This window comes from Nothoprocta perdicaria, unplaced genomic scaffold, assembly GCF_003342845.1.
Source record: "Nothoprocta perdicaria isolate Ctin4 unplaced genomic scaffold, notPer1 scaffold_213, whole genome shotgun sequence".
Classification (NCBI taxonomy): Eukaryota; Metazoa; Chordata; class Aves; order Tinamiformes; family Tinamidae; genus Nothoprocta; species Nothoprocta perdicaria.
Window position 1 is genome coordinate 401,785 of NW_020455350.1, and position 25,854 is coordinate 427,638.

The 25,854-nt window shown below is 45.6% G+C and overlaps 1 protein-coding gene across 4 annotated transcripts in view; it reads right to left on the bottom strand.

Moving 5' to 3' along the window:
- Nucleotides 1–3,585: 3,585 nt before the first annotated feature.
- RGS6 (regulator of G protein signaling 6) overlaps nt 3,586–25,854 on the bottom strand; it is a 193,882-nt gene continuing 171,613 nt past the window's right edge. The window contains exons 15-17 of one of the 4 annotated variants that reach the window (XM_026038572.1): nt 24,965–25,054; nt 18,498–18,551; nt 3,586–3,682 (exon numbers count right to left, since the gene is read on the bottom strand). In XM_026038572.1, the coding sequence (XP_025894357.1) occupies nt 3,632–3,682; nt 18,498–18,551; nt 24,965–25,054 (195 nt within the window). In that variant the 3' untranslated portion in view covers nt 3,586–3,631. Of the gene's footprint in view, nt 3,683–18,257; nt 18,552–24,964; nt 25,055–25,854 lie in introns of those variants that run through there. The other 3 variants (XM_026038573.1, XM_026038574.1, XM_026038575.1) reach the window with 3 other exon arrangements.

A 25,854-nucleotide genomic window follows, 5' to 3' on the forward strand; every position in this document is an offset into this window, starting at 1 on the left:
GCCCTGCTACCACTTTATTACAGTACTCTATGGGATCTTAGCACTGAGTTACACTGAGAGTGCATTAGTCCATTTGCCTTAGCCTAATGCTGGCTGCACTGACCTGGGTAATGTTTCTAGCGTCGTGTCCTGGTGCTACTTCACCACAATAGCCATGGAAAGCCTTGGATCTGCTATTATCCGGATAACAGTGTACAGCCGTATTTCACAGACAGAGCCCTGCCAGTGTGGGAAGCTGCAGCGCTCTATAGCTTTTGCAGCATGGTGTTTGTAAAAGCTTTCCAGGCTGCCTTCCCTTGAAACTATGCCATTTAGAACATGAACTGAGGTGGAAAGCTGATTTCCTAACTCATCTTCAGGATGATGAGGTAGTTGGAAGACATGGGACTCTCATAAAGCAGCAAATTACTGCCTGCAACACTCCCTGGGATACTAGTGAGTGTACCAAAGTAGCATCACTTGGAATGAGCAGTGTCATTAAAAAGCAATAATTCAAGGATGCAGTTCATGTGGAAATAGTTACATGCAAGTAGCCTCATATGTTAAATAAGACAGTCATGAGGAGCAGCTCATATATGTTCCCAGGAGGAGGCCTTGTCTGCTCTCACGCTGCTTATTTTTAGAGAAATGTTGTCGGGAAGCTAGGAGCAGAGCTCTCTGATCTCCCGAGAGCGCGCAGCTCTGCCCGCTCAGCTAGCTACCACGGAGCAGATCAGCTTGCACACGTGTGCATTTAAAAGGCAAGCTGTTCCACCTCCAGGCCCCCTGATGCATGTGCATGTGCTGTGTGTGTGCAAACCGCTCCCTTGCCCCCATCCCTCTCCTGCTCAAACCCAGCGTGTTCCCCACGGCAATGCAAGTCCTGCAGCAGGCAGCGGGGCGGGCAGCGCGGGGCCTGCCACCCACAGGGCATCTGCAAATGCTGGCACTGAAGCTCCTGCTCAGACCGTGACCCAGTTTCTGCCTGTCCTGTGTGCACTGCTAATCTGCCTCTCCTCGAGCCTCCCCGGCATGCAAGAGGGACTGCCCTGTGCTGGGAATCTCTGCAAAGCAGAGACCCGGATGACACAGATTTCCTTCTCTGCTCCGGGCTGCACTCCGCTGAGTTTAGTTCTTGCTGCTTGCATCCTGCCTGGGAATGCTCTGCAGGCCAATCTGAGGGGCCGTTAAGACAGAACTCCCACACTGGTGCACAGAGGCGGGGGAAATGCCTGAGCCCAGGGACTGCAGTGCTAGTTTGGGATGTGAGTTGTTATTGGTTTTTAGGCTTCCAGAGACACTGGCAATGGTGGCTTTGGCACAGCTAAGAAAACCATAAATATGGCTCTGGGAAGAGCAGCCTTTCCACTTTCCTAGGGGTGACAGGAGGGGGTCATGATGAAGGTGCATGAAGGCACAACTGGGCCTTTCAGCAAAGGACCACACTCACCAGAGGGGACCCTTTGGCTGGAGACAAGCCCAGCAAAGACAGCTATGTGACAATTTGGAGGTGACCAAAAGTCCCTTTCAGAGGCAGCAAACCACCCACATCTACGTGCATATCCACGATAGTGCTATAGTCTTGAAACTCTTTTTTTTTTTTTTTTTTTTCCATGTACATGTAGGAAGAATTTGGTCTGAAGACCTCAAAATGGCATTTTATGGGAACTAAGAAGGTATAAAGAAAAATATTAAAATAGTCAAATCTCAAAATTCTACTGTATACTCATGCAGGTAATAGTGAGTCCTACAGACCTCCTCACTTAGGCAAAATCAAGGTAACGGGAGTCTGCTGGGCAAAACATGAGATATCAAAAGTGAGAAGCTTCACAGACAAAGGGAAGATCCTTCTTCTGTCAGAAACTGTGCTGGCCTGATTTTACTCATACAAAAATCTTAAATATTATTAAATACACCTCAGAAGTGAATATTGTGGCTAGCTAGCTCACTACTTAGCTAGATAATTTTGCCTAGGTAAGAATGCAGACTTGCAGCCATATAGCAAGAAGCCAGCTTGCCTTGGCATGAGTGAAGGAGATTAGCAAGTGTCTATTATCATGGATGGTTCAGACCTACACTGCTTGCAAAATACATAGGTACCCATTAGAAGGGTTTGTGGCAATAAGTCAACTGAATCTTGTTTTTTTTTATATATATATATATATATATATATATATATATATATATAGACAATATATTATATGTGAATGCAGTTCATTTTCTGTATCTGCAGCTAGTAGATGAAGGTTTTTATCATTAAACAAGTTACTTGAGTTCTTTCCTCATCCTGAACCTCCACAGTCCCAGCATTTTAAAGCAACCTCTTGGGTCACTCCTGCAGTTATATTCACAGGTGGGGGTTTAGTGAAAGCTCTTTTTCTCAAACAGTATGATTTTGTTTTTACTTAAGGTGCTCCTCAACTGAATCAGGTATCTGGGAATTATATCAAAGGCAGGGCAGGATGTGGTACTGTCCAGAAATGGTTATCTGGTACTCAAAACCCTGACCATTCACAAGCTGTTTCCACCAGCCTCATATCCGTGAATCCACTCCTCACTGTAGAACAAATTCTGCTCTCAGCTATATCTGCCCCTGAGTAATCAAACAGGATGATCAGGATAAGCTTTTCTCCTATAAAACATAAGCAGATTTTGGCCATCTATGATTGGAGGGACTTAAGAATTTCCTCTGAGTGGCTCAGTTCTGTCTACTTGGAGTAAAACTTGAACATCCATCATTGAATAAATATGTAAAATTTTAAATAAATAAAAAAACAAGTACAATATAAAACATTTCACTTTTAAATACTGTGTGTGTGTTTGTGTGTGCATATTCGCAATATACATCTAAAACATTACTTATTGAGCATCAGGCAGAGTCTGATCACATTTACACTAAATGTACATGCAGAGTAATTCCACCAACGCCAGAGGATTTACACCAAGACCAGAGTCTGACTCAACGAGACAGATCCTCAGGTAATGTAAACCACTCATGCTCTGTTGACTTCAGCTGAGGATCTGGCTGTCTTGGGACATGCTACATGCTGTTGGAAGGACAGCAAACGAAGAACTTAAATAGTGCCTTCTTTTTCTAAACATTATTTTAAAGGAAGAGAGACAGAAGAAAGAAAAAAAAAGGTAGAAGTCAATGAATATGCAGGAAAAATGAATTTGCTATTCTGTGAAAGGGAGAAGCATCTTGTAGGCATTTTATGGATTCAGATGGCCACAGGAAAGGAGCAAATGGGATTGCAGTGGCATCTGCTACAGCCGTGTTTGCACCAGGGAGAGAAGAGATGAAGGAATAAGATTGACCTCTCTCCCAGCTCTCCTTTCTCTCAGGTGTGGTTGGGTCTCTTTCCCTCAGGAGCAGGACACCCAGCCCCTGCCTTGGTGCCTTCCCGTATGCAGCGCGGTGTGCTCCTCCAAACCCACGCAGGGAACGAAGTACCTCCACAGAGCTCAGAGTCCTTACAAAGCTGTGCGAGTACGAAAGTACTGATGTCGACGGCGAGGAGCGGTGTGCCTGGCGCGGCGCCCTGCCCTCGCTCTCACGCGGGCTCCCTCGCCGCCACCAGGTCTCTCCACGGCGAAGCGTCCTCGGCGGCGCTCCCGCGCGGCTCTGCCCCAGCGCCGCCGCCGGGCGCCGTCACGAGGACTGCATGAGGCCTGTGAGCCGCTTGCTCGCCAGAGACTTGCCCTGCAGGGAGGAACAGAGAGAAGAAAGAGCCCAAGGCATGAGCCAGGCTGCTAGGCCGGGCGCCATGGAGGCACCTGCCCCCGCCGCGGCCCTGCTTTGCCAAAGGGGGCTCCTGATGTCTAGGGAGGGTCAGATGAGCCCCTGAGCCTGCCCTCGTGCAGGTGCTGTTGCCCGGGGATGGGTCAAAGCAACATCTGATGCTCTGCATGCTGCTTGCACCGGGCAAAGCCCTCCTGGTAGCAGGGCCTCCGTTCGCCTGCAAAGTGCTGCTCCAGGCAGGGAACGGCTACAAAACTGAGGGTGTAATAAAACTTCTGGTGTCCTTCCCACAGTGCCTGAGTTTTAAGTTGGTATCATAGAATCGTAATGGTTGGAAAAGGCCTTTAACATCATCGAGTCCAACCATAAACCCACTGCCACCATGCCTGCTAAACCATGTCGCTAAGTGTCTCTTCTACATGTTTCTTGAACACTGCCAGGGATGGTGACTCCATTTCTTTCCTGGGTAACCTGTTCCAGTGCTTCACCACTCTTTCTGTGGAAAAATTTTCACTAATATGAAACCTGAAGCTCCCCTGGTGCAACTTGAGGCCATTTCTTCTTGTCCTATAGGTAGTTATGGGGGAAGAGACTGACCCATCTGTGCACACCTGTCAGAACCTGAACATGATTTTAGAGATGTCCTGGTCTGCCCCTGGATCACTGCCACCCCACTCTGTGCACTCCTCAGGCACCTGCCTCCTTGCTCCTGGCTGCCTGCTGTGCTCTGGCTCCCTGCCGTCCCCTTCCTCTCCTCCACAACCCAGAGGAATGAGGCCATGGAAGGCTTCCCTGTGCTGCTAGCATCCACAAGAACTTTCCCACTGGCTCTGGGCAGCAAGGGATCCAGGGCCAGGTGCAGGGAGAAGGTCGCCTGGTGTTTGAACACCTTCATTAGCTTCATCCAGCTGCTGCTTTCACTCAAGTGCGAGAGAGGAGCTAGAGCTAGAGCATGTCTTCTCCATTCGCAGTCAGAAGGGGCAATACCTTTGCTGTTACAGTGATAACGGCATAAGGTTGTTGAGTTTCTTTGGGCAGTTTTCCTCTTAAAAAAATAGTTTTTTCCTTAAAAAAAAAGAAAAAAGAAAAAAAAATATCTTGGCTGAAATAAGCATCCAGGGAATATCAGAGAGCACTGAAATACCTACTACTGAAATACTGAAACAACTTCCTCCAGTCAAAAATTCCTTCCTTATAGGAAGTCTTACTCGTTGCTGCTTGAAAGGAAGATTCACACAAAGAGAAACAGAAAACACAGTGGAACTGAGTACATGCAAAATGTAGGAGAATATGAAATGTAAAACACAGCAAGTCCTCTGAAATAAGCCTTGTTTAACAAGCTAACATGCTAAGAGAAAAATGAAGCTCCTTCCTTCCATTTCTCCTCTCTTCCAGTTCAGGGATACACCACGATGTTATAACAGCTCTACACTGAAGCCTCATCTCTTTACTTGGACATGTGGGTTTCACCAGATTATTTGTTTGTCTGCACACACAAATTCAGCCCAATTTTACCACTTTCTGTATGTTACCAGGCTACTGGTAAAAATATTTGTCATTTCAAATGCACTGCCTCATGAGAGAAAGCCACTGTCAAAGCGCTGCAGCTCTTCCAGGCTTCATGGACTGGGAGAAGGAGCCACATCACAGGAAGGACCATCTCGGATGGATTGCAGCTCCCAGCAGACACTTCAGTATCACTGTTCTTTAAAGCAAACTGTCCTTTTTCCACTCTAAATAAAAACCGTGACCGCTACTACTCTTATTTCTCAATCTGCATCTGGGAAGTTGGCCTGATGCTACATCAAGAGGTGAAAAGGTGCCCTGAAGAGCAACATGGCAGCGCTTCTAGCTCTGGCACTGAGGGATACCAGAGAGCAACTGCTAAGGAGTAATTAGATTTTCAATTTATAGAAAAAACAAAGGAAATCATTGAACAGGGAATGGCTGCAGGTGGGTGTTAATTGCCTGCAGAATAGCAGGGTTAGTTTTGGGGAAAAATGTTATTTTCGATCTATATTTAGATAGTTCCTTAGAAAAACCTCAATATAAGCCATGGGTTTGTACAATAACTGTTCAGGCAGACTTTAAATAATCTGAGGCAGACATTTTCTCGTGTTATCTTCTTACAGGCAGACGGCTTGGGGGAACGCCAGCTCCCTGTGTCAGGTCCAGTGTGGAGGGATGAGTAAATTCTGCTCCACATCGAGTCCTGATTTTAACACACACACATGCTCAAACCGGGGAGAAGAAACACGATAGCCAGAGCCATGCTGGGCAGTGGGGAAGCAGCAGAGCCAGGGCATGAAGGTGGCCCTTGGGCAAGGTGGGTCTGTCAAGGGCTGCCCTTATCTGCAGGCAGGGCATATATGGAGGGAGTTGGGGGGTTGCATAGGAGCCTTGCTGCAGGGAATCATTCCAAACATCTTGTGTCTTCCCCATGCCTGGTTCCAGTGGCAATCCCACCCTCAAAGGTTCCTTCTGCAGCTCTCCTGATCACAGGGTAAAGGCGTTGGCCTGGGAACCTCTATCCAATTTCTGGCTCTGCAACTGACTTCCTGCATGCAGGCTCTGAGGAATCACTTAATATATAAGCAAGGTTGCTGGGAAGATAAATGTCTCAATAAAACGTGAGGTGCTGAACAGCACCGTGCTCAGGGACGTGCAAGCAGATGGATGCAAGTTCTGCTTCAAGACAGTAAGAAACAGCAAGAGATGCGGCCTGATTGCCATTCGTAGCTACCTCTTCAGTAAGAGAGATGGTCAAAGGGTCCCTGGAATTGTGCATGTAGATTAATATTGCTTTTTTTGTTTTGGCTACAAGTAAGAACATTAGGACTCTAAGGGCGATGGTCAGCTTAGATACCACCATGACTCCCCACAAGAGGAATATTTAAGTATTGGGTTTTGTTTCAGCCCAACACAGAGAGTACTGGTTTGAATTATACAAACATCTGTGGCCAGGAGGTTGTTAAGATACAGGTGTTTGGTTTAAGCTTCTCTCATCTTGGACATCATCATCAGAAAAGGGAAAAGAAAAACAGAATGGGGAAAACTGCACTTCATTTAGGAAAACTGGTTTCAGTTTCCTGTTATTAGAATGAACAACGAGGAGTAAAATATCCTGTCACAAGGGAAAATACTGGATGGGATCCACTTGCTGAGGTAAACCGCCATGTCAGTTGTTTTCAAGGAATTGTTGCTGATTTACACCAGTTGATGGGCTCGTTCAGAGCCAATTTACATTTCCTTTTCCTGCCCTTCACAGGCTCAAAGTCCACAGTGCGGAGTAGCTGTGTCCCACGTGCGGGCGATGGGTGCCGTGGGGAGCTGGAGGTGGCCACAGCAGTTCGGAGCCCGGCGCAGAGCGCACCAGCAAAGCGCAGGCCCACGGAGATGTTTTGGGCCTGACCTCAGGCATTCCTTGGAGACGTCTTTGACGGAGCAGGGAATGTTTTGGATTATTGCGACGTGAAAGCTCGGCACAAAAAGCTCGTAATTTCTTAATAAAGTTTCAACCAAAATGCAGGATTTTTTTTTCTTCCAGATGTCTTTGTTTAGCATGAAATCAGCCCCTTCCCCCACATTTCTTCCCCTCCTGTTCCCACTGAGTGAAAATGTCAGCGATTCATGCCTTTTCTTTCCAGGAGAAATTTCACCTAAGCTGTGCTGGCAGGGGATTTGGAAAGCATATGATTTTAAGTTGAGTGCACTACAGAGCTGCTTATCCTCTGTCATACACGTAAATTGATAACTTAAGGCAAGGTTAGAGTGGACATAAGGTGTAAACTTCTTATATCTAATCTTCCAGTTGCAAAATGACTGTCACTGGTAATTAGGGCTACAAGAACCAAAAATCCAGACTGTTGTCACTCAAACAGCATAGTGCAAGCAGTAGGGCATATGCTGTGCGTCCTGTTGAATATTCAGGAACATTTTCTGTTGTTCCCTGGAAACAGCTGAGCTGTAATAGAACTTTCAGGCAAGATCATATACAGATTCATTGCATCTAGGTAAAGGTAACTTGCAGTCCTGTCTGCAGCTCAATTAACCTACTACCTCTCAATATGGCATCACAATAGTCCCAATTTTAGAGGTAGTGAAAAGTCTGAATTTGGAATAACCCAAGAAAATTTCAAGGGATTCTTAATAAGTCTTCTGTAATTCCCCATCCTATTGGCTGGCTAACTGCAGGGCAGGGGACCAGCTCTTGCCCTTGGCTGACTGTCAGCGGCCTCGCTCCAGCCTCTTGAAGCACAGATTAACCTGTGGGTCACAGGAGCTGCTTAGCATCTAGGATACCCGAGCCTTTCCCGAGTGGCTACTGAATTAAAATGCAAAAAGGAAATTATCAATTAATTTAAGGAAGCAGAAATCAAACATAAGGAAGGAGGCAAATGAGAAGAAACTGATGTCCCCCACAGTAAGGAGGCAGCTCTCCCACCTTGCTCTTTGCTAAGTGCTCAGGTAACATAGCCAGCCCTTTGCAGAGGTGGGAGACAAGGAAAAGGCTGTGGACTATACTTTTAAGCAGAATTTTTTGTTTTGTCCCATACCTGTGGTTTCAGACACCGGCAACACGTTCTGCCCATTTAGCTAGCATGCAGCCGACATCCGCGCCAGCGTGCAGCAGGCAGCACCCACCATGCACCAGCAGTGACTTACCTGCGCGCCCGGCGGCGGCTCTCCCGCTCGGAGCCTGGACGGGGCAGGAAGCACGCGGGAACCTCCTGGCACTGCAGCTCCCTTGTCCCCAAGCCAGCACCTCAGCACTCTCACGCTGACCCCTCCAAGCTCGCCACCCACCAGTTGTATTTTCCCTCCTATGGCTGACTCCACACATTGGGGTTCTCGCCTCTCTGTACAGCCGAGGTGCTGCCCTTTCCCCAGCCCATTGCCCCGTCTGCTCTGGTCCAGACAGCACCTTGCCAGGGGAGAAGCCATCTCCTCCAGAGCGGCACTGCCCCTTCCCTTCCTCCTCCCTCCTCCGGCAGCCCATGGCTGGCCTGCAACTCCACAACATTTGCTTCCATCAATGTGAAGCTGAGGTTTTTCACATGCTCGCACACCAGGCTCGCGCTTTGTACCCATTAATTAACACACTCCAAGGAGATCAACAGTAGGCAAGCCATGTCCTGCCACCAAGGCTCCCTCCTAAAGAAAGAGATCTGAAGGCTTCTAGTCCTTCTATCGCTGCTGTTTTTGTTGTTAATTTCTTCCAATGCTACACTGCACTGCAGAGCCTAGGGCAATTTTATTTTTGCGGCATTTAATTTTTTTTATTTTTATTTTTTTTCCCCTTGAAAGATACATTGAAAACAGAGGATAAGTAACAGAAATTAAGTAAAATATGAAACAGAGATAAAAACACAAACAATAAAGAAAAATAATTTAGTTCAACACAAAACACAGAAACATAAATTAACAGCAGACTTAAATATTAGCACATAAAATGCAGTGCAAACACCATCGACGCCGTGCTGACACAGACTGAGAACCAGAGGTGCAGGGCGGCTGCTGTGGTAAGCGTGCAGGTGGTTAGTCCCTTGCAGCAGTCAAGGGACTGCTCCACTCAAAGGAGCACTGAGAGCTTTCTCCAAAATACTGCACGGGGGCCCTGTTCCTCTTGCAAGGCTTGACTAGCAAGTTAAACTCTGCTACTGTCCCTTATGGCTGATCACGGATAAGCACGCTGCTTAAACCACGGATTAGGTTTCTACATTTGCTCTGGCTTTTTCTCTTTCAAGTTATATCGCTATGTGAACAAATCTGTTCTGAAGCCTAATTAAAACCAACATTACTTGAACCCTTCCATTATCTGAGAATTTCCTATGCTTTCCTAGCAAAGTATTGTGCTTCACTATGAGAAACCCTACTACAACAGGGACAGTGTAGAAACAGGGAACTTCACGGGGCACTTACCTACTCCGAAAGCACCTTCATCAGCGCTGGAGCTCTCTGCTACCATCCCACCAGTAACGAGAGAAAGGTCCTCTTCTGGTGTGGAGTACTTTGGGCTCCTTGAAACTGAGAATACGTTTGAGCCAAGTTTGGCATTAAAGCAACCTAGGAACTGCTTAAACTTATCACACCAAGGGCCCTGAGAAACCATACAGCAGTAGAGGTTAGTCCTAACCACAGCGCTAGACTAGGGCAGTGGGCCCACAGTCTGTCTCACCAGAAAGCTTCCCCAGCAAGGGTAGCTTAGTGGTGTGCACACTATGCTAACTATCCCTAGTTATTTTACTGAGGTCCTTCTCAATGTCACCTCCTTCCTCTGCAACCCACCTGGCCATGCCAGCTTGAGAAGACTGCCTGTTAATGTATGTGTCCTGAAGGGGAAGGCAGGTTGCAGGTCTTCCAAGAAGGATGCTAAACCAATATGAGAAATATCCCACAGGCACAGCCAGAAGCTCAGGGCCTCTGCAGGGATGCCAACCTGTCCGTTCAGCTCAGATCTGCCAGGTAACTCCTGCGACACAGTCTCAGGTCGCTTAACTGCTGTGGAGATCTTGCCTGTCGCAACGCGCCTGTGTGGCTGGACCTGGCCCTGCCAGATGGGCTGCCTTGGGCTAGGCAGCGAGGGCCTGTCTCTCTCTAACAAAAAGACAGGACCAGGGAGGTGCAGAGAGCTCTGGCTCTCTTCCCAGCTTTCGTCCTCGTGCCTTGGTGGGGAGGATGAGGCCCTGGGCAAGCAAAACACCAGTTCTATTTCTCCGGGTCTCCCTACGGAGCTCCATGCATCCAGTTTCCAGTGTGTCCTTTCATACTCCATCCTTATGGCCAGTGCTGAACGGTCACAATGCCAGGGACACCTGGGTATCTAAACTGAAGGTCAGCAGCCCAGGTCTTGGAAGAGGCAGACTCCCTGCTGCTACTGAGTCCCGGGCAGCTGTGAAGCTGAGAAGAATTACAACTATTCCACTTAGCAAGTGCCAAGTCCCAGCAGCACACTCGGTCTCAGAAACACAATGTGTCAATGCTTCTAAAATAGTTTTTGGAATTTTCATTCATGGAAAAGAAAAAAAATGGAAAATCATGGGTTTTTTTTCTTAAAGCAGAAATTCCTTATATCCCTGCCTGTTCCAAGTAATCAACTGTTAAATCAGTGCAGCCAGCGTGCACTGGTGTAGTAAAGGTTTATTTCATGCCACTCTGAAAAATGTCCTTACTGTCTGTTGCCAGTTGAGCTTTCAGGCAGGGTGGGTTCTCTTTGTGTGCAATGGACTCAATTCATTTAATTCCCTTCAGTGGAACTGGGAACCAGATGTGAAATACCTTGTGCAGGCAGGAGGAGGAAAGGAGAGAGGAAAGGAGAAACTGAAACACAGTGCCCCTCTGCAATATTAGAATGAGCTTGGCTAAAGTCATGGCAGGGTCTAAACAACCCTGCTGGACACCTTGTTAGGGCAGGGGATTCTGAATTTGGCAGATATAGCTCTCTGGAGGGGGACACTACAAAGCTTTCTCTCTCAGAATTTGGGGTTGGCTGGAATAAAAGAGAGTAAATGAATAGTAAGAATATCCTGAGCTTCATATAGCATCTTTCATCCGGAAGGATCCCAGAGTACGTTACAAACTGTATAGATAGGGGTCACTCACCCACCGCTGGAATGGAGCGACCTCGGGGGCGTAAGGCAGCGGCCATTCTGCGCCAGCAACACTACACAGCAGTGTTTTTAGGAAGGGAAGTGAAGAATCACTTATCCACAGGTAATGAGGAATACTTATCTTTTAAAGGAGTCCCTGTATACAGAACGGACTACGCAGCATGCATGCAATATACGCAACCCACCATTTACTGAGCAGAACAACAAGCAGCATCAACCCATGCAGCCCGGACTTTTGCAGATGAGGTGCAACGCAGATACGAGGCATAGACGTTGCGTCTTCAAGCATGCAGTGAAGAGTCACCATACACGCCATGCACATGGTCCTCCACAGTGTTAGGTACTGACTAATGCCATATATAAAAGAACAAAGAGATGAGAAGTTGTGAATGTTGACTGCATGCCCTCATGCTTTGGGTGCATTCTGATGCTTTCCACCACCTACATCATACTAGTAACTTTACGTAGACAAAAGCCAGTGTTTACTAAGATTAAAATCAATTAAGCATGCAGATTTCTGTTTTAAGTAAAATATCTTTCAAAGAACAATACAAATGGCTTTCCTTGGTGCAGAATCTAAGGAACTTTGGCATCCATTCCTAAACCCTTCCTTCCTGGTTTTCCATTCTCAGTGTATCACTTTTTTATACTTGCCACAGTTTATACACCATCATTCTCCTGTTGCAACAGCTTAAACTTTTGGCTTCATTGTATTACAGGTCATGAATAGTTTTCACGTCCTCATAGGCTGTTACCCATTTGTAAAGTTATGTAGAAGTGGAAAAGTGATGGATATGTACAGGTGCACTGCCAGCTTTATGCAATTGCCAAAGAATCAGCTAAAAAGAGAATCCTGACGTCAGAAGGTATTGATTCCTCTCCACTATGATGCCTTCTTCATCGTATTTACGGTTGGGATTTGTAGTACATCATAGTAACAGCTGTGCAAAATATCACAAAATTTTACCTTAGAAAGGTAAGATCCCATCAACACTTCTCACATGTGACACCATACTCATGAATTAAGCATAGAAACAGGGCTGTTAGAGCATGACTTGGACTTTGATCCAATGGCAGACCAAAAGAGGACATAATCAGAAGAGCAAGTGCCAGTAGCAGTAGCCAAGAACCAAGGATGAAGCTCAGGATCAGGAAGATCTAAAAGCAGTAGCAAGGACAAGGATAACAACATGGATGGGGGAACAGAAGACTGTTGACAGGAGCTAAGACAGGACAGCCACACAGGTTGTGTAGAGACTGAGGTTATCAGAGCTGTATAACATAAATGTATAGAGCCACAGGTAAACACAGGAGTGAATCATCTCTGGGTTTCATTGAGTCCTGTGGAGCATCTGGATGCATGTACATCTACAGAGTCCAGCTCCATCTACTCAGCAGTGATGCTCTCAGGGGAGCAGTGCTTCTCCTCATTGGAAGAGACACACTACCCTTGCTTCTCTGTTTGGTAACACTCACTCCAGGTATGCCCTACACACAAAAATGGCTTGTTTAGTGAGCGCAATACAAATTCCTATAGGAGGCTAGTCTAGTAAAGTCAGCTATATCATCATCAGAAGATACAAATCATTAATACAAATATATACATATCAACTTTAACTATCTTTTTCATCAAGGGGATTTTATATTATTTAATAATCTTAAAATGGCATCCCACAGTTTTTCATCACACTATGTCTCACATAAACACACACACAAAAGCACTTTGTCAATCAATTTTGGTGTCAAGTCCAGATCCCAGAGAAAGCTAGCACAATTTCAGAGCCAGCAGCCAGATTTAAACAGAACTGAGCAATGTGGTGACTGTTCTCTCAGTCTCTGTTCACACTGACAGTAGCGGGTTTGGGATCAAGAAGACAGACATCAGCAGGGGACTTCTCAAAGGTGACGCTGCATATGGACTTCAGGGATGCTTTTCTTTGCCACCCTACGTCAAAGATACAGGGCTACATCCCGACCCAGATTGTTGCATTTCTGTTCCACATAAACTTAGAACCAGTTAAAAAGCAAAACCACCACCACCACCAACAAAAAAACCCAAGAGGTTTCTTGAGATCTTTCCCAGAGGTACTAGATTTTAACATAGTCTACACTTCCTTAGAACTGCAGTTCACACTTGTGGGCTGAAGGACAAAAGCACTGGTCCTAGTATCTAACAAATTTCTTTAGTCAAGGATAGTTCAATACAAAACAGTTGAAAGATAACACAAAAAGCAGACTAAGCCTAAACCCTACCACACTAAAACAGATGAAGGCCTACTGCAAAAATGCCAATTACTGTTAATGTGAGGAAGAGAGAATTTTAGATTCTGAACAGAAAGCATCCTGGTCACAGAGCATGAACTATATCAAGTACAACTTCTTAAGGCATATCTTTGTTCCTGGAAAAGCCATCCCTGCATGAGAAATCAAGGTGGGATGCTGCCTCCACAGCTGCTGAGATGTGTGCCTGTGACTGTCCACAAGGGTCCTGCAGAGATGGAAATGGAAAATGGCCCTGCTGCTCTTAATGAAAAGACTAGAGACCCTATGGCTTACTAGGTTTTGCCCTCTCGCTACTATAGTTCTGTCTCTTATGGTCAAGGAAGCTGCACCAACCTGTTCTTCATACCTGATTTCTTGATTCATTCCACACCACATCCCGTTTCTATATCCAGTGTTTTCTACTATTTTAGCTTTAAAATAATACCTTATTAATGTACAATAAGTCTTACTGTACACTCACATTTCCCTTGGGGCTTGACAGGAGAGCTCCTTCTCTCATTAAGCATTGCCCATGTCATAGACTGTAACAATGGAACATAAAACACAGCCTGCAGTTTACCATGTCCAGCCTAGGCTGTAAGCAGCTGTGCTAGGCCTATGCAAATCACACATCAGCGTATACAGCACTGGACTGTCACTGCCTGAGCAAGGAGGGAGGGAGAAGAAAATATGAGTGAAGGGATTTCCCATAAACAGAAGGTTGTGCAGCTATAGGAAGGCCTAGAATAGCACAGGAAGAGACAAAGGAGCTTCTTTACCTTATTCAGGTAAAAGGCTTATTGAGTTAAGAAGGCAGGAAACCCCCAGCTGTTTCCCTATTTATTAAATGCAAATGTCCACCAGCACAAGCTAGGCAGAGACTTGGTGGCTTCCTTTGCAACATGAAAGCAGCAGTGGTTTCTCTAAACGTACTCATTAAAATATATTTCCCTTCTATTTTGGCCCTGAAGGATCATCTCAGCTTATGAGAACTAAGCTTCTGTCTATCTGATTATTAAATCATTTCTAAAGCAGATGGGAAACTACAGCGGTTTAAACAGCTAGGCTGAGACTGCACGGCTAAAAATAATATAGCAGGTTCCTTTTAATTAGTGAGATGATCAAATATGACAGAAGAGAGAGATGTAGATATATGGGTTGGTGTGTATGTGTGTCTTTAAAATTAAGTTATTACCTCAGTACCAGGTATTATTTATAACATATATGATACATGATGTCTGATTTTTATGATGTCATTTATCTTCACTTAGGAGGAACGACAGGCTAACTCTGCTTTCATAATGTCAATCCTTGCTATATTCAAAAGGAAAACTGTAATAAGATAAACCTGCCACCATGTGCGGTGCCATCATTTTTTAAATGAGGTGGATTAGTAAGTGCTCAGATGCAAGAGACTGTCAGATCTGCAGGGTGCCGCTCACAGCCAGCGCAGCTTCCAAAGATCGACCTTTCCCCAGGGCCCCTTCAGAAGCAGCAAAGAGCCAATCTCACTTCATAACTGCAAATTCCAGGCCTGGGAGGGAGTCAGGCCCCGCGCTGATGAGGTCAGGGACTGGATTTCTTTTCTAAGGAGTTTGGCATTTCTGACATTCTGGCTATAAATAGGCCTTAGCTACCACCTCTATAAACAGAGCACTATGAACAAGTGGCCAAAGGTGGTCCAACCTACCTCACCTACATGCTTTTCCTTCAGCCCTCTTCCACATACCCAGCTAGTGACTCCAAAGGCATCCTAAACTTTTGACTATAATGATGTAAAATGGAACCATAACATTCTTACATACCTGTTTTCCCTATGTTGCCTGCAAGATGAGAACTGCCTCAGACCTTAAATAACAGAAACTTCCTTATTTAAAGAAACAATAAGCTAAAAATTATTTGGAGATTTTCAAAAGGCCTAAAGTGTCTGAGTCCTACCAGAAACAATAACTGTTTGATACCAGAAGAAAATTTGGTCTGTATTTGAAAAAAATAAAAATATTTTCAATATTCTTTCTTATAAACTTACATGTAACTATGGTGGTATGGAAAGAACAAGAACAAGCTGAGAGGTGACCTTATTAACATGTATAAATACATGAAGGGAGATTGTAAGGAGGAGGGGGCCAAGCTTTCCTCAGTGATGGCTAGTGATAGGACAAGGGGTAATGGGTGCAAGCTGAAACACAGGAGGTTCCATCTCCAGGTGAGGAGGAACTTCTTCACTGTGAGGGTGACAGAGCCATGGAACAGGCTGCCCAGGGAGGTTGTGGAGTCTCCTTCTCTGGAGGTCTTCCAAACCCGCCTGGACACCACCCTGTGCCCCATGCTCTAGGTGTGCCTGCTTGAGCAGGAAGGTTGGACTAGATGATCTCTAGAAGTCCCTTCCAAACTTCAAGATTCTGTGATTCTGTGAAAAACAAACTGAATTACGCTGTACCTTTTAAGTTCTGGAGTCTGTGAACTTTGAGACAGTTCTCATGGGAAGGAAAAGGCTGCAAAACACAGTGCTGCTTGCAGAGCACCTCCCAGTCTTGGTCAGGTGTACCTGAGGTGCCTTGGGAGGCAGAACACTTGCTTACGTGCTGTGCATCCCAAGCTACATGATCTACAACACGTGCTATCATGATAAGATGACCCCAATTCAGGTATCTCCCAAGCCACTGGGTGACAAGCAACAGCCAATTTTGAGAACTCTCTGAGGCTTTATGCTGTTCTCTTGTCACCAACCAGAGCACAACAGGGAGGTGGCTCACTTCTACCAATAATTTGTAGCTGGGAGCCACTCTCAAGACATTGCTTGATGTCTTGAGACAACTTACAGTTCTATCTATTTCAGATGGTCCTCTTACACCTGCTATTGGAAAACGGATCTCCTATTTTTCTACTTAAGCAGCAGCCTTAGGGATCCCTTCCAAGGAGAGCTGAGCCTCTAAGCAGATGCGCTTGGACACAGCCCTGTGCCATGTGCTCTACGTGACCCTGCGTGAGCAGGGGGGTTGGACTAGATGACCTCTGAGGTCCCTTCCAACCTTAAGCATTCTATGATTCTATGATTTCTATGATTCAGCGCACCTACAGAGGGTCAGCTGGAATACGTGAGCCTTTAATGAGTGAGCACTAAAGGGTAGGGGAGCCCTGGGAACGAGGGCCACTGAATTGCTTCACTCCTGCACACTCTGGGAGCTAGAGCGCATTCTGGAGAACTGCAGCATGCAGGATTAACTTGATCTTCACTGCATCCCCTGAGAATGCCATAAGGTTATTGCTTTACGAGCGCTGCCTGTTGAGGATATTACAATACGCCAACATAGACTTTTTTCTTAACAGATGCTAGTGACAAACTGCCATAATATGAAGCATGAAAAATCTAAATCCTTCTTAGTTCTTGTGGCTACCATGTCATCATAGGATGATATTTCAAATGTGTATTAAGGAAGTGGAATAAAATGTTTACACTATGCTAGCTGATATGACAAAAATGAATTGAAGTGCAGACCAATCTATAATGATTATCTTTACAGGCACTTAGGTTGCAATTCCACCTTCCCAAATTGAACTTGTCATGTTACCCTTCAAATCAGATGTAAGAGAAAAATCTATTCTTAGTGGTGTTACGACAAACCTACTCAAGTCCAATCAAATGAGAGAGATTCTTCTATGTAGCTGGTGAATCTGGATACTGAATTTACCACTCAATGTAAATATTTCTGTAAAATATGTTTAAAGAGAAAGTCCTTGTCTGTTTCTCTTTCTGGCAGAGTTTTAAAAGTAGTAAATATGCAGATGGGCATAGCAGTACATTTGGTAGCAGCATATTTTAAATATGTGTATATGTATTAGCTATTTAAACACATTCCCCAGGAAATGTGCCAGTGGATGTATTACAAAGCTCTGGATGCCACACTGGGGCTTGCTTGTGTGGTTAGCACAATAGCATCAGAAAGACCCCCCACTAGGCTAATTTGTCACACAACAGCACACACTTACCTGTGCAGCTTCCCCGCTTCTATCTGTATGTATGAATAGATTTATACACTGTGTGTACATACATAGTGTATACATAAATATACATACACACACACAAGCGCAAGCATACGTACTGTATATACACATAGTCCAATAACTTTGTTTTAAAGCTTTTTAAAGCCATGGCAACATTCACAAACTTTCTTTCCCCGTAGAGCAGCTTTCTAAGGGCATCATCGGCTCGGCAGCCCTCTCTGCTCTCGTGGCATCACCCTGCAGCTAATGATGGGTGATACACGAAGACTGGAGCAGCACATGGACACCATACAGAGCATCAACTCCAAAGGTGCTTGAGCTTGAGCAATACCTGCGTAGCTCCTGGCGGATGCTGCTGGTCGGGCGCTGCTCTGGGGTCACCCTCCCTGCGATGCTGCATCTCGGCTCTCCTTCCTGCCCCTGCTCCCTGCCTCCCAGCCCACTCTGCAGCCAGGCAGCTGTGGATATGTATGTGTATATACATACGGTATCAGCACCGGGCACGGCGGGCAACATGGATACTGTATACTGCAATGGCACTGCCACAACCGTGCTCTTCTAGGGCATCGCACAAGGAAAAGCCACAACAAAGATTGCAGTGGGAATGCAGCAAAAAGGCAAGCTTCCACTGAAATCGAAACAAAATTCCATTTATTTATGTAGTGATTATGAGCTAGGATGAGCGTTATGGAATTCTGCTCGCCCTCCTCCCCTTTTTGAAAGCTACAGTTTAGATGAGCTACAGTTTTAAAAGAGAACCTGCAAAGATGCTATCTGCAAAAATAAAAGGTGAAATAAAAAGTTAAGCATCCACATTCCCCCAATTACAAATCAAGTTCTGAGAAAAGGGAGGAAGGAAAAAAAAAAAAACAAAAACAAAAGAAACCAAAGGAACTTACCACACTGCGAGTGAACTTTTCTAGAGAAGTTCTACGACCTTGCTCATTCTCTGGCTTAACAGGGAAAAAAAGTGGGGAGAAAAAATACAGAAAAAAAAAATACCTTCAGCTTAAATGCAGTTTTTCAAACCAGTAGCAAACTATAAGGAAGCAGCAAGAGGAAAAAAAGTAAAACAAAATGTAGAAAGCAGAAATCAATGTTTGCAACAGCAAACATAGGAAACCAAAGCCCCTTATTGAATGAGATACATCGCTACTTTTAATCTCAGAGAATGCCATCTTTTCTCCTGCAAGTTTTCTGAATGATTCAAACAAGGTCTGTGCATTGGTGTGTCTCACAGCTATTGATTTCTCATTCATTGAATTTTTCTTCTGTAGCCATTTGAGCTGAGACCTCTGATTCTGGTTGGCATCTGCCAAACAGCTGACTGAAGGTTCCCATCTCCTTCTTTGAAAGATTAAAAAATCCACAATATTTTTTACAATATTAAAAAGAAGCATGTAAGTGAATACAGGGCTAGAGAAAAAAAAAATCATTACTGAACTGATGACAGAGAATCCTGCGCTCTTCTACTTAGGCAGACACTGGATGCAGGTTTCTAATAGGCTTTGCTCAATCTGGACATTGTGTGCACAATGTATGTGCACCCATGCAAGACCACAGAAGATTCAGGCAGATTTGGGCCACTGGTATTTTTGTATACAGAGTTCAGGGGTATTCATATATGACAACAGATTCAACTTCACTATGGGAAGATAAACAACTGCATCATGACTTTATGAATATATCCATGAGAAGATTGCTCACTGCAGCACTTCATTCACTTGGCACAAGAGAGGCCTCATTGCCACTACTAGAGAACAACAACATAATTTATGGGGATGTTTGTCAGAATATCCAATGGAAAAAGAATGTTATAGAGAATACAAGGAACTCAATCATATGAAGAAAAGCTCACTGCTGTCAGAAATCAGTGAGCATTGTGGGTTTCTTGGAGAGAGACTTGTGGTGAGTCCAGGAAATGTAGGTAAGACGGAAGTAAAAATGCAGTGAAGTGGCTAAGGAGCTATGTAAAAAGGAGAGCCTCAGTGCAAACTGTGCATGAGGGTGCTCTGGAATTCAGCTTCCCATGGGAATGGGTGGTGCCTGCTTGCTATGCCTAGCAGCCACAAATTCAGCTGCAAGAACAGCCCCCAGGAAAAAGTCCAAGAGCAAAACCAGAAGATGTAACAAACCAAAGCACGGCAGATAAACTGGATGAAAACTCGTGCAAATGAGTCTAGGCAAAGCCTTTGGATTTCTCTTTATGTTTGGATTTCTCTTTATGTTGATTATGGAGTTCTAAACTGCAGCACTTTAATGCCTAAGAGATTAATCCGAAATGTTCCAGCCAGGGACTGGGCTGGTTCTTCTTGATGAGAACCTGAGAGATAAGACCAGAATGTAAGACTGTTTTAAGATGATCAACACTCCTTGTCCAGAAGAAAGACTCAAGTAGCCTCCTGACTTCAGACCGTTTGAGAAAGCCACACTGCCAGCTTTCACATCCCGAAAGTGGTACCAAATGTGAAAGCCAGAGGCACTAGGAGAAAACAATTTGAGAGCTGTTCAGTATCTTGATGAGAGTTTTTCAAGTATGCCGCGCTGAATCTTATTTTGAACATTCTGGACAACACTGTAACTAGGAGGGTGCATTTTAGCACACCCAAACAACAGCTGTTGCTTCCAAGGAGGGGACGCTGCTCACTGAAGCCTCCCTTGAGTAGCACAGCACGCTGGCTGTGTGAAGAACAAGTGGGAAGCAAGGGAAAAGGGAAGGACTACCTTCCAGCAAAGCAGGGAAAGGCTACCGCAGGGCCCCTACCCGAAGCGTGGGATACGTGTCTCATGCACGTAGAGCATGTGCTGACCTTGATTCCTCTCGGGAGGATGGAAAGCAGTGTCTGGCCCAAAGATATTTCAAAAAATAGAGCGTCACTGGGGGCAAAGAGCTGGCAGAGGGAGGCAGTCAAGGAGGCCCCCGAGCGCTGAGGTGCACAAGGTTTTCCAGGAACACAGAGAGCAGCTGAGACAGGCGGGCTGCAGATGAGGAGCCGCGTTTCGGTGGTTTCTGATGGTTCAAGGGGCCGCGGGCTGACCGGCTCCGCTCGCCCGCGTGCTGCACGGCGCGTGCCCGGCCGCAGAAAAGGAAGGAAATTTTAAAATAGCAAGGTTTAAAACAAACAAACAAACAAAAAGAGAGAGAGAGAGGGGGGGAGAGAGAGAGAGAGGGGGGGGAGAGAGAGAGAGAGAGAGAGAGAGAGAAAAAGAGAGAGAGAGAGAGAGAGAGAAAGAGAGAGAGAAGGAGGCTGATTTGGACCTTTCTTGGTTCTGTGGCTGCCTTAGATCTGGTGCGGGAAGGGCCTGAGCAGGCTGCGGATGCCCGACTGTCCTCAGAAACAGGCCTGCTTTGCCTGTATGGCCACTGCCAGCTGCACCAGCTAACAGCAAAGGACAAGCTAATTTAAGTATGAAACAGTCACCCCCCACTGTAAATGAGAACATCTCAGCCCAGCTAGGTGCAGAAAATGAAATCCCGTCGCTTTGGAGCAGTCCCCTAATGCTGACTGAATCCTCCATGCAATGGTTCAAAATCGGTGTGCTGAGCAGGCTGCCTGCCTGCCGTGGGCATAAAGCTCCCAGCTCCCTGACACTGGTGCAGGAAGAGGCCAAGAGCAGGTCCTCAGCTCACCCTTTTCTGAGCCTCCCTCCTACAGCTCCTTCTGCTTCCCTCCTCCTAGAGGAGGTGAATACGGGCAATCTCCTGACACTGAGATGTCCACCAATGTCACAGCTGCGCTTTCCTATTGCAGACAGCACTGAAAAGCGCCTTGAGGTCTTTTCTGCTCCTCTCTCTCCCTTTTCCTCAGAAATAACCATCAGAGCATTTGTCTAACGAGCCCTGTACCTTCCTGTGGTGCCCTCCCTTCCATGGTGCTCCAAGTAATGGACTCAGCTGTTTCCCCAGGGAATAAATCCTTGCTCTATAGCCAAATCACCCAGCCAAATTTCCTACTTGCTTTGAGCCAGGAGGTTTGTCAAGGCACCCGTTCTTACATAAAGCTCCCTGCCATCTAAGGACACCCTTTTGGCTACCGCAGAGCAGGGCTGAGGGGTGATGGTTGCTGCCTGCTGTGAGGGCAATGTGTGGATCAGCAGAAATACGAGCAGGTTGGTGCTTGACTCCGCACTGCACAAGCAGGGCGTGTGGTGCAGATACACAAATAAAAAGCGATGAGTCGGCCAGGGACCTCGGCACCATCCAGCCCTTCGCTGCTGAGCCTGCTGCCCTCAGCAGCTTCCTCCTTGCTGCAGGGCAAAGGCTGGGTAGGGAAGAGCAGGGGTAAAACCAGGCCAGGCTGAGGGCCATTTCTCTTGCAAACAGAGCTCTGCTCTTGTCCTTCCTCTGCTTTGGCCCAGCAGGCGAGGAAGACTTGTGTGTGAATAAGACCCAGCTCTTCTCCTCTCTAGAGCATTGCTTCCAATCACACCCACGCTGGAGGGCAACCTCATGTTCCCTGCTAAGCACCATGAATCTGCAGAATCGAGGCCAACAGCACTGTGGTTATTTGCAATAATGACACTGAGAAGAAAGGAGAAAAATAAATCTAAAATGGATTAACACAGTACGTATGTGCGGTCTGCACACAGGCTATGTCTTCTGTCTTGCTTCAATTAGTGGTGTGAAAAATACGTTCCTTCTATCCCGCCTTGTCCTTCTCGTAAGTCTGCCACTGTATCTCAGGCCTGACCCATAACTTGCCCTCCCTCCCCTTCACTCCCAGAGCCTGCACCTGTGTGGTCATTGTACAGACCAGGAAAAAAACATGTCTTTGAATTCATGGTATTTTCCAAATTCCAGATCTCAAAAATGTTAGGCATGTTTGAGGCATTATTTAAGCCTCACAACATCTCTAGTAAGCAGGTAACTATTCTTATTCTTACTCGACAGGGAAGAGAATATGAGTGCAAAACTGACCTTTTTGTTTTTTTCCCCATGATTACATGAGGGCAAAAAGCAGCGGAACCAAGGGAAGAGCAAGGATTCTGTGGCTCCCAGTTCTGCGCTTCAGCTGCAAAGCAACCTACTTTCCATCTCTGCTCCCTCAGGCTGCCACAGCCTAGCACTGGAGGGAATGCAGGGCAAAAGACACCAACTGATAGACATAAACTCGCTCACAAAATACTAGCACACCATTCTCAAGCCAGAGAAATGCTCATTTTCTCTGTGCAAACAGCTAATTTATGTTGTTCTTCTGATATTATTTTAAATAATAAAATTATGGCTACGTATCAGGCAATATTAGGCTAATGTCTTTGGAGCAAGATGCACTTATGCCCCAAAGAGACATACGCATCAAATCTCACATAACTGTACTGAATTTCCTCTCACATTGGTGAATCCAGGATTTTTCCTTTAGGCTCTAAACTAAGCTTTCTATCCGTGCAGCCTCTGATAATCCACTGTTTCCCTTTTCCTTTCCTCTGTTTTCCAGCTATCTGAAGGAATATTAAAGGGATGCATCCCAAAGTTGTGCCGTTGCTGAAGATCTTAGCACGCAGCTCAGCACGCAAGAACTTCATTTTCTTCCCTGTCAGCATGCCTAGACTGCTTCAAAAACGCTCCCGTGCCCAGCACAATGCAACGTGATTGCAAAGAGCTGTACAGATCCCGGAGTAACTTAATTCCCCTGCTACTCCCTGTGAAGCTGCTGAACCGCTCATCTACACAGCTCTACCACTGCCTTTCTGTGCCTGGCTGTGTTTATTTGAGCACCCACAGCTCCTTCTAAAAGAAACTTGATTCTTACTTTCACGGCTGTGTTAACATGACACTAAAACCTGCTCCTCAGGCAGTCTGCGGGGGGATGAGGACGTCACGCTGACAGGTCCAGGGCTTGATCTGACAGCTAACAATGATTGCAAAAAAAAAAAAAAGAAAAAAAAAAAAAATCTCGGGTTTGAACAGGCTCAGCTGGGAGGAGGAAAATCTCCTGTACCGAAGCGCATGAGACCTCATGTGTTCGAGGGAGGCTTTGTGAGTGGGTAACGCACACCAGGCTATTAGGGGGTAGGAGGATGGCAAAAGGTTTGAATCTCCATATCATCTAAAGATTTTTCCTTGCACCTCCTTCTTTCCCTTTGAACTCCGAGGCATGTCTAACCTTCACAAACGTATGCAACACCATCATATTTTGTTTTCTAGTCTACACTGCCTCAAAAGTAGATGTCTAGAAATACAGGGCCAATTCATGCCCTCTATTACCTTCCTCTAATCCACCTGCCAGTCGTTCCAGGCAGAGCAGACAGAGGGGTTTGTCTCCTTTTGTCACCATATGCATGCTTTTAGGACACACAATGACAATCAGGACAAAAACACCACTGGGATTTCATTGTGTGGTGCCAATGCAAAGTAATTTGGCAGCACACAGAGAATGCAGCAGAAAAACAGCAGGGAACATGGTGAATGTGAAACCACATGCTCACGCAGCAGCAGTCAGGACTTGTTTTATCTGCTACCCTGGAAGTCAAACGTAAGGTGAACACACATGTGTGTACATGCATGCATATGCACACACACGGACATGGAGGCTTACGGGAGGAAGCCCAGATGTGCAGAAAGCAGGTGAACACAGCCACACACGCAGAGATAAGTAGCTTACCTCCCAGCCCCCTCGCAACGAGCGACCTGAGCCAGCTGGATAAGCGCTGCCTTAATTCTGCATAACCGTCCCTTCGCTACCCTGAATTGGGGCTTCCTGGCAGAAATATAGTGCTGGCAGAGCACGTGCGGACACCAAAAAAGCTGGAAAGAGCTAAAACCCAGCTCTCCTATGGAAGATGTGGCTGAAATTCTTGATTACTGCACGGGTTGCAATTATTTCTTTCCTCAAGGAAAAGAAAATCCACCTCTGTGGAGCCAAAAGCAAGGGAAAGAAGGAAAAAAGCAGAACAGAAACACCACAGGGAGGTTTATAGGTAAGGCATCCAAGGGGAAGATCTTATGGTGAGACTAAGGAAGCAAAAACCAGAATGGGTGAAATTTGCACCAGCAACAAATAGGTCAAAGGGTTCTACTTCTCATACCAAATATAATCTTTGCCATGGAAAAGAGGCAATGCAATTTTAATTGCCTGCACTCAATTTGGAAGACAGTTGTGAAAGACAAACATTTTTTTCCATGGTTTGTACCTTGGGTCATTAACTATTCCATATCTTGCCCAAAACATACACTGAGGCTGTGCGTGCGGATGCCATACCCTGTGCCCTTGGCGAAGAAAATAAAAGTTCTCATTGCTCTTTTAAAAATAAAAATAATAAAAAAATAGAAAAAAAAAAAAGGGAAACATTTCATTTTCACACGGCAAGCAGCAGGTGAGAATCAAGAGGTGCTAAAAGATGCAAGCATGTCCTTTCCAAGAGATACCTTCTTCTTTGCCAGCAATAAGTCCTGGTAAGCGTTGGAACGGAGGAAGCGCGCGTAGCTGTCACTCTTCATCAGCTTGTAAATGTGCTCCTGTGGGATGGGAGGAAATGAGAGACAGAGAATTCTTATCAAAACTCATTTAGACATCACAGGGATTTAAAACAGAGGCAATTAGAAGAGAGAGACTGATCAAAGTTCTAATTAAGTCTGCTCTTATTGATTATCTGAACAGTGGTAGCGTGCAGGAGGTCCATCTGGGGGCAGGACCTTGCTGGGGTAGGGGTTATACAAACACAAATCAGAAAGACAGCCCTCACCCCAAAGGCTGGCATGTATTATCCTGTGGTGGGTGTTATTCTATAATTCTATAATATTCTATAAAGATTGCAACTCTCAGAAATCCCCAGGCCATAAGCAGGTGTCTTATCCTGGCTGAAGGGAGTAGGATGTCACAAGGATGAAGGAATAAATGCCAGAATTTGTACCTATGATCAGGTTTCATTTTGGGTACTTGTTTTTTGGATCCTTGAGCTGTCAGTGATGGTAGGACACATTTTCATCTCCACTGAAGACAGATGCTTAACACAAACCAAACTGATCGTGTCCTGCAACAGCCTGTATCTGGCTGACTCACTATACAGGGAGTTTATACAACTAGCTCAGATATGGATATCTATATCATACATATATCATACATCATGTTGGTGAGGCCCTCCCATAGGGTGGTTTTTTTTTCTTGTTTTTTCCCCATGTGATTCGAATAACTATTATGAATTTGTTCTGAAAACACAGCACTTTCGATGTGAATCTTCAAACTCACAAGGCAGCATTTCATTGCAGTAGGACTTCTTGCTTAGCGTTTCAAAAATTTGCTTGGCCAATTTTTATTT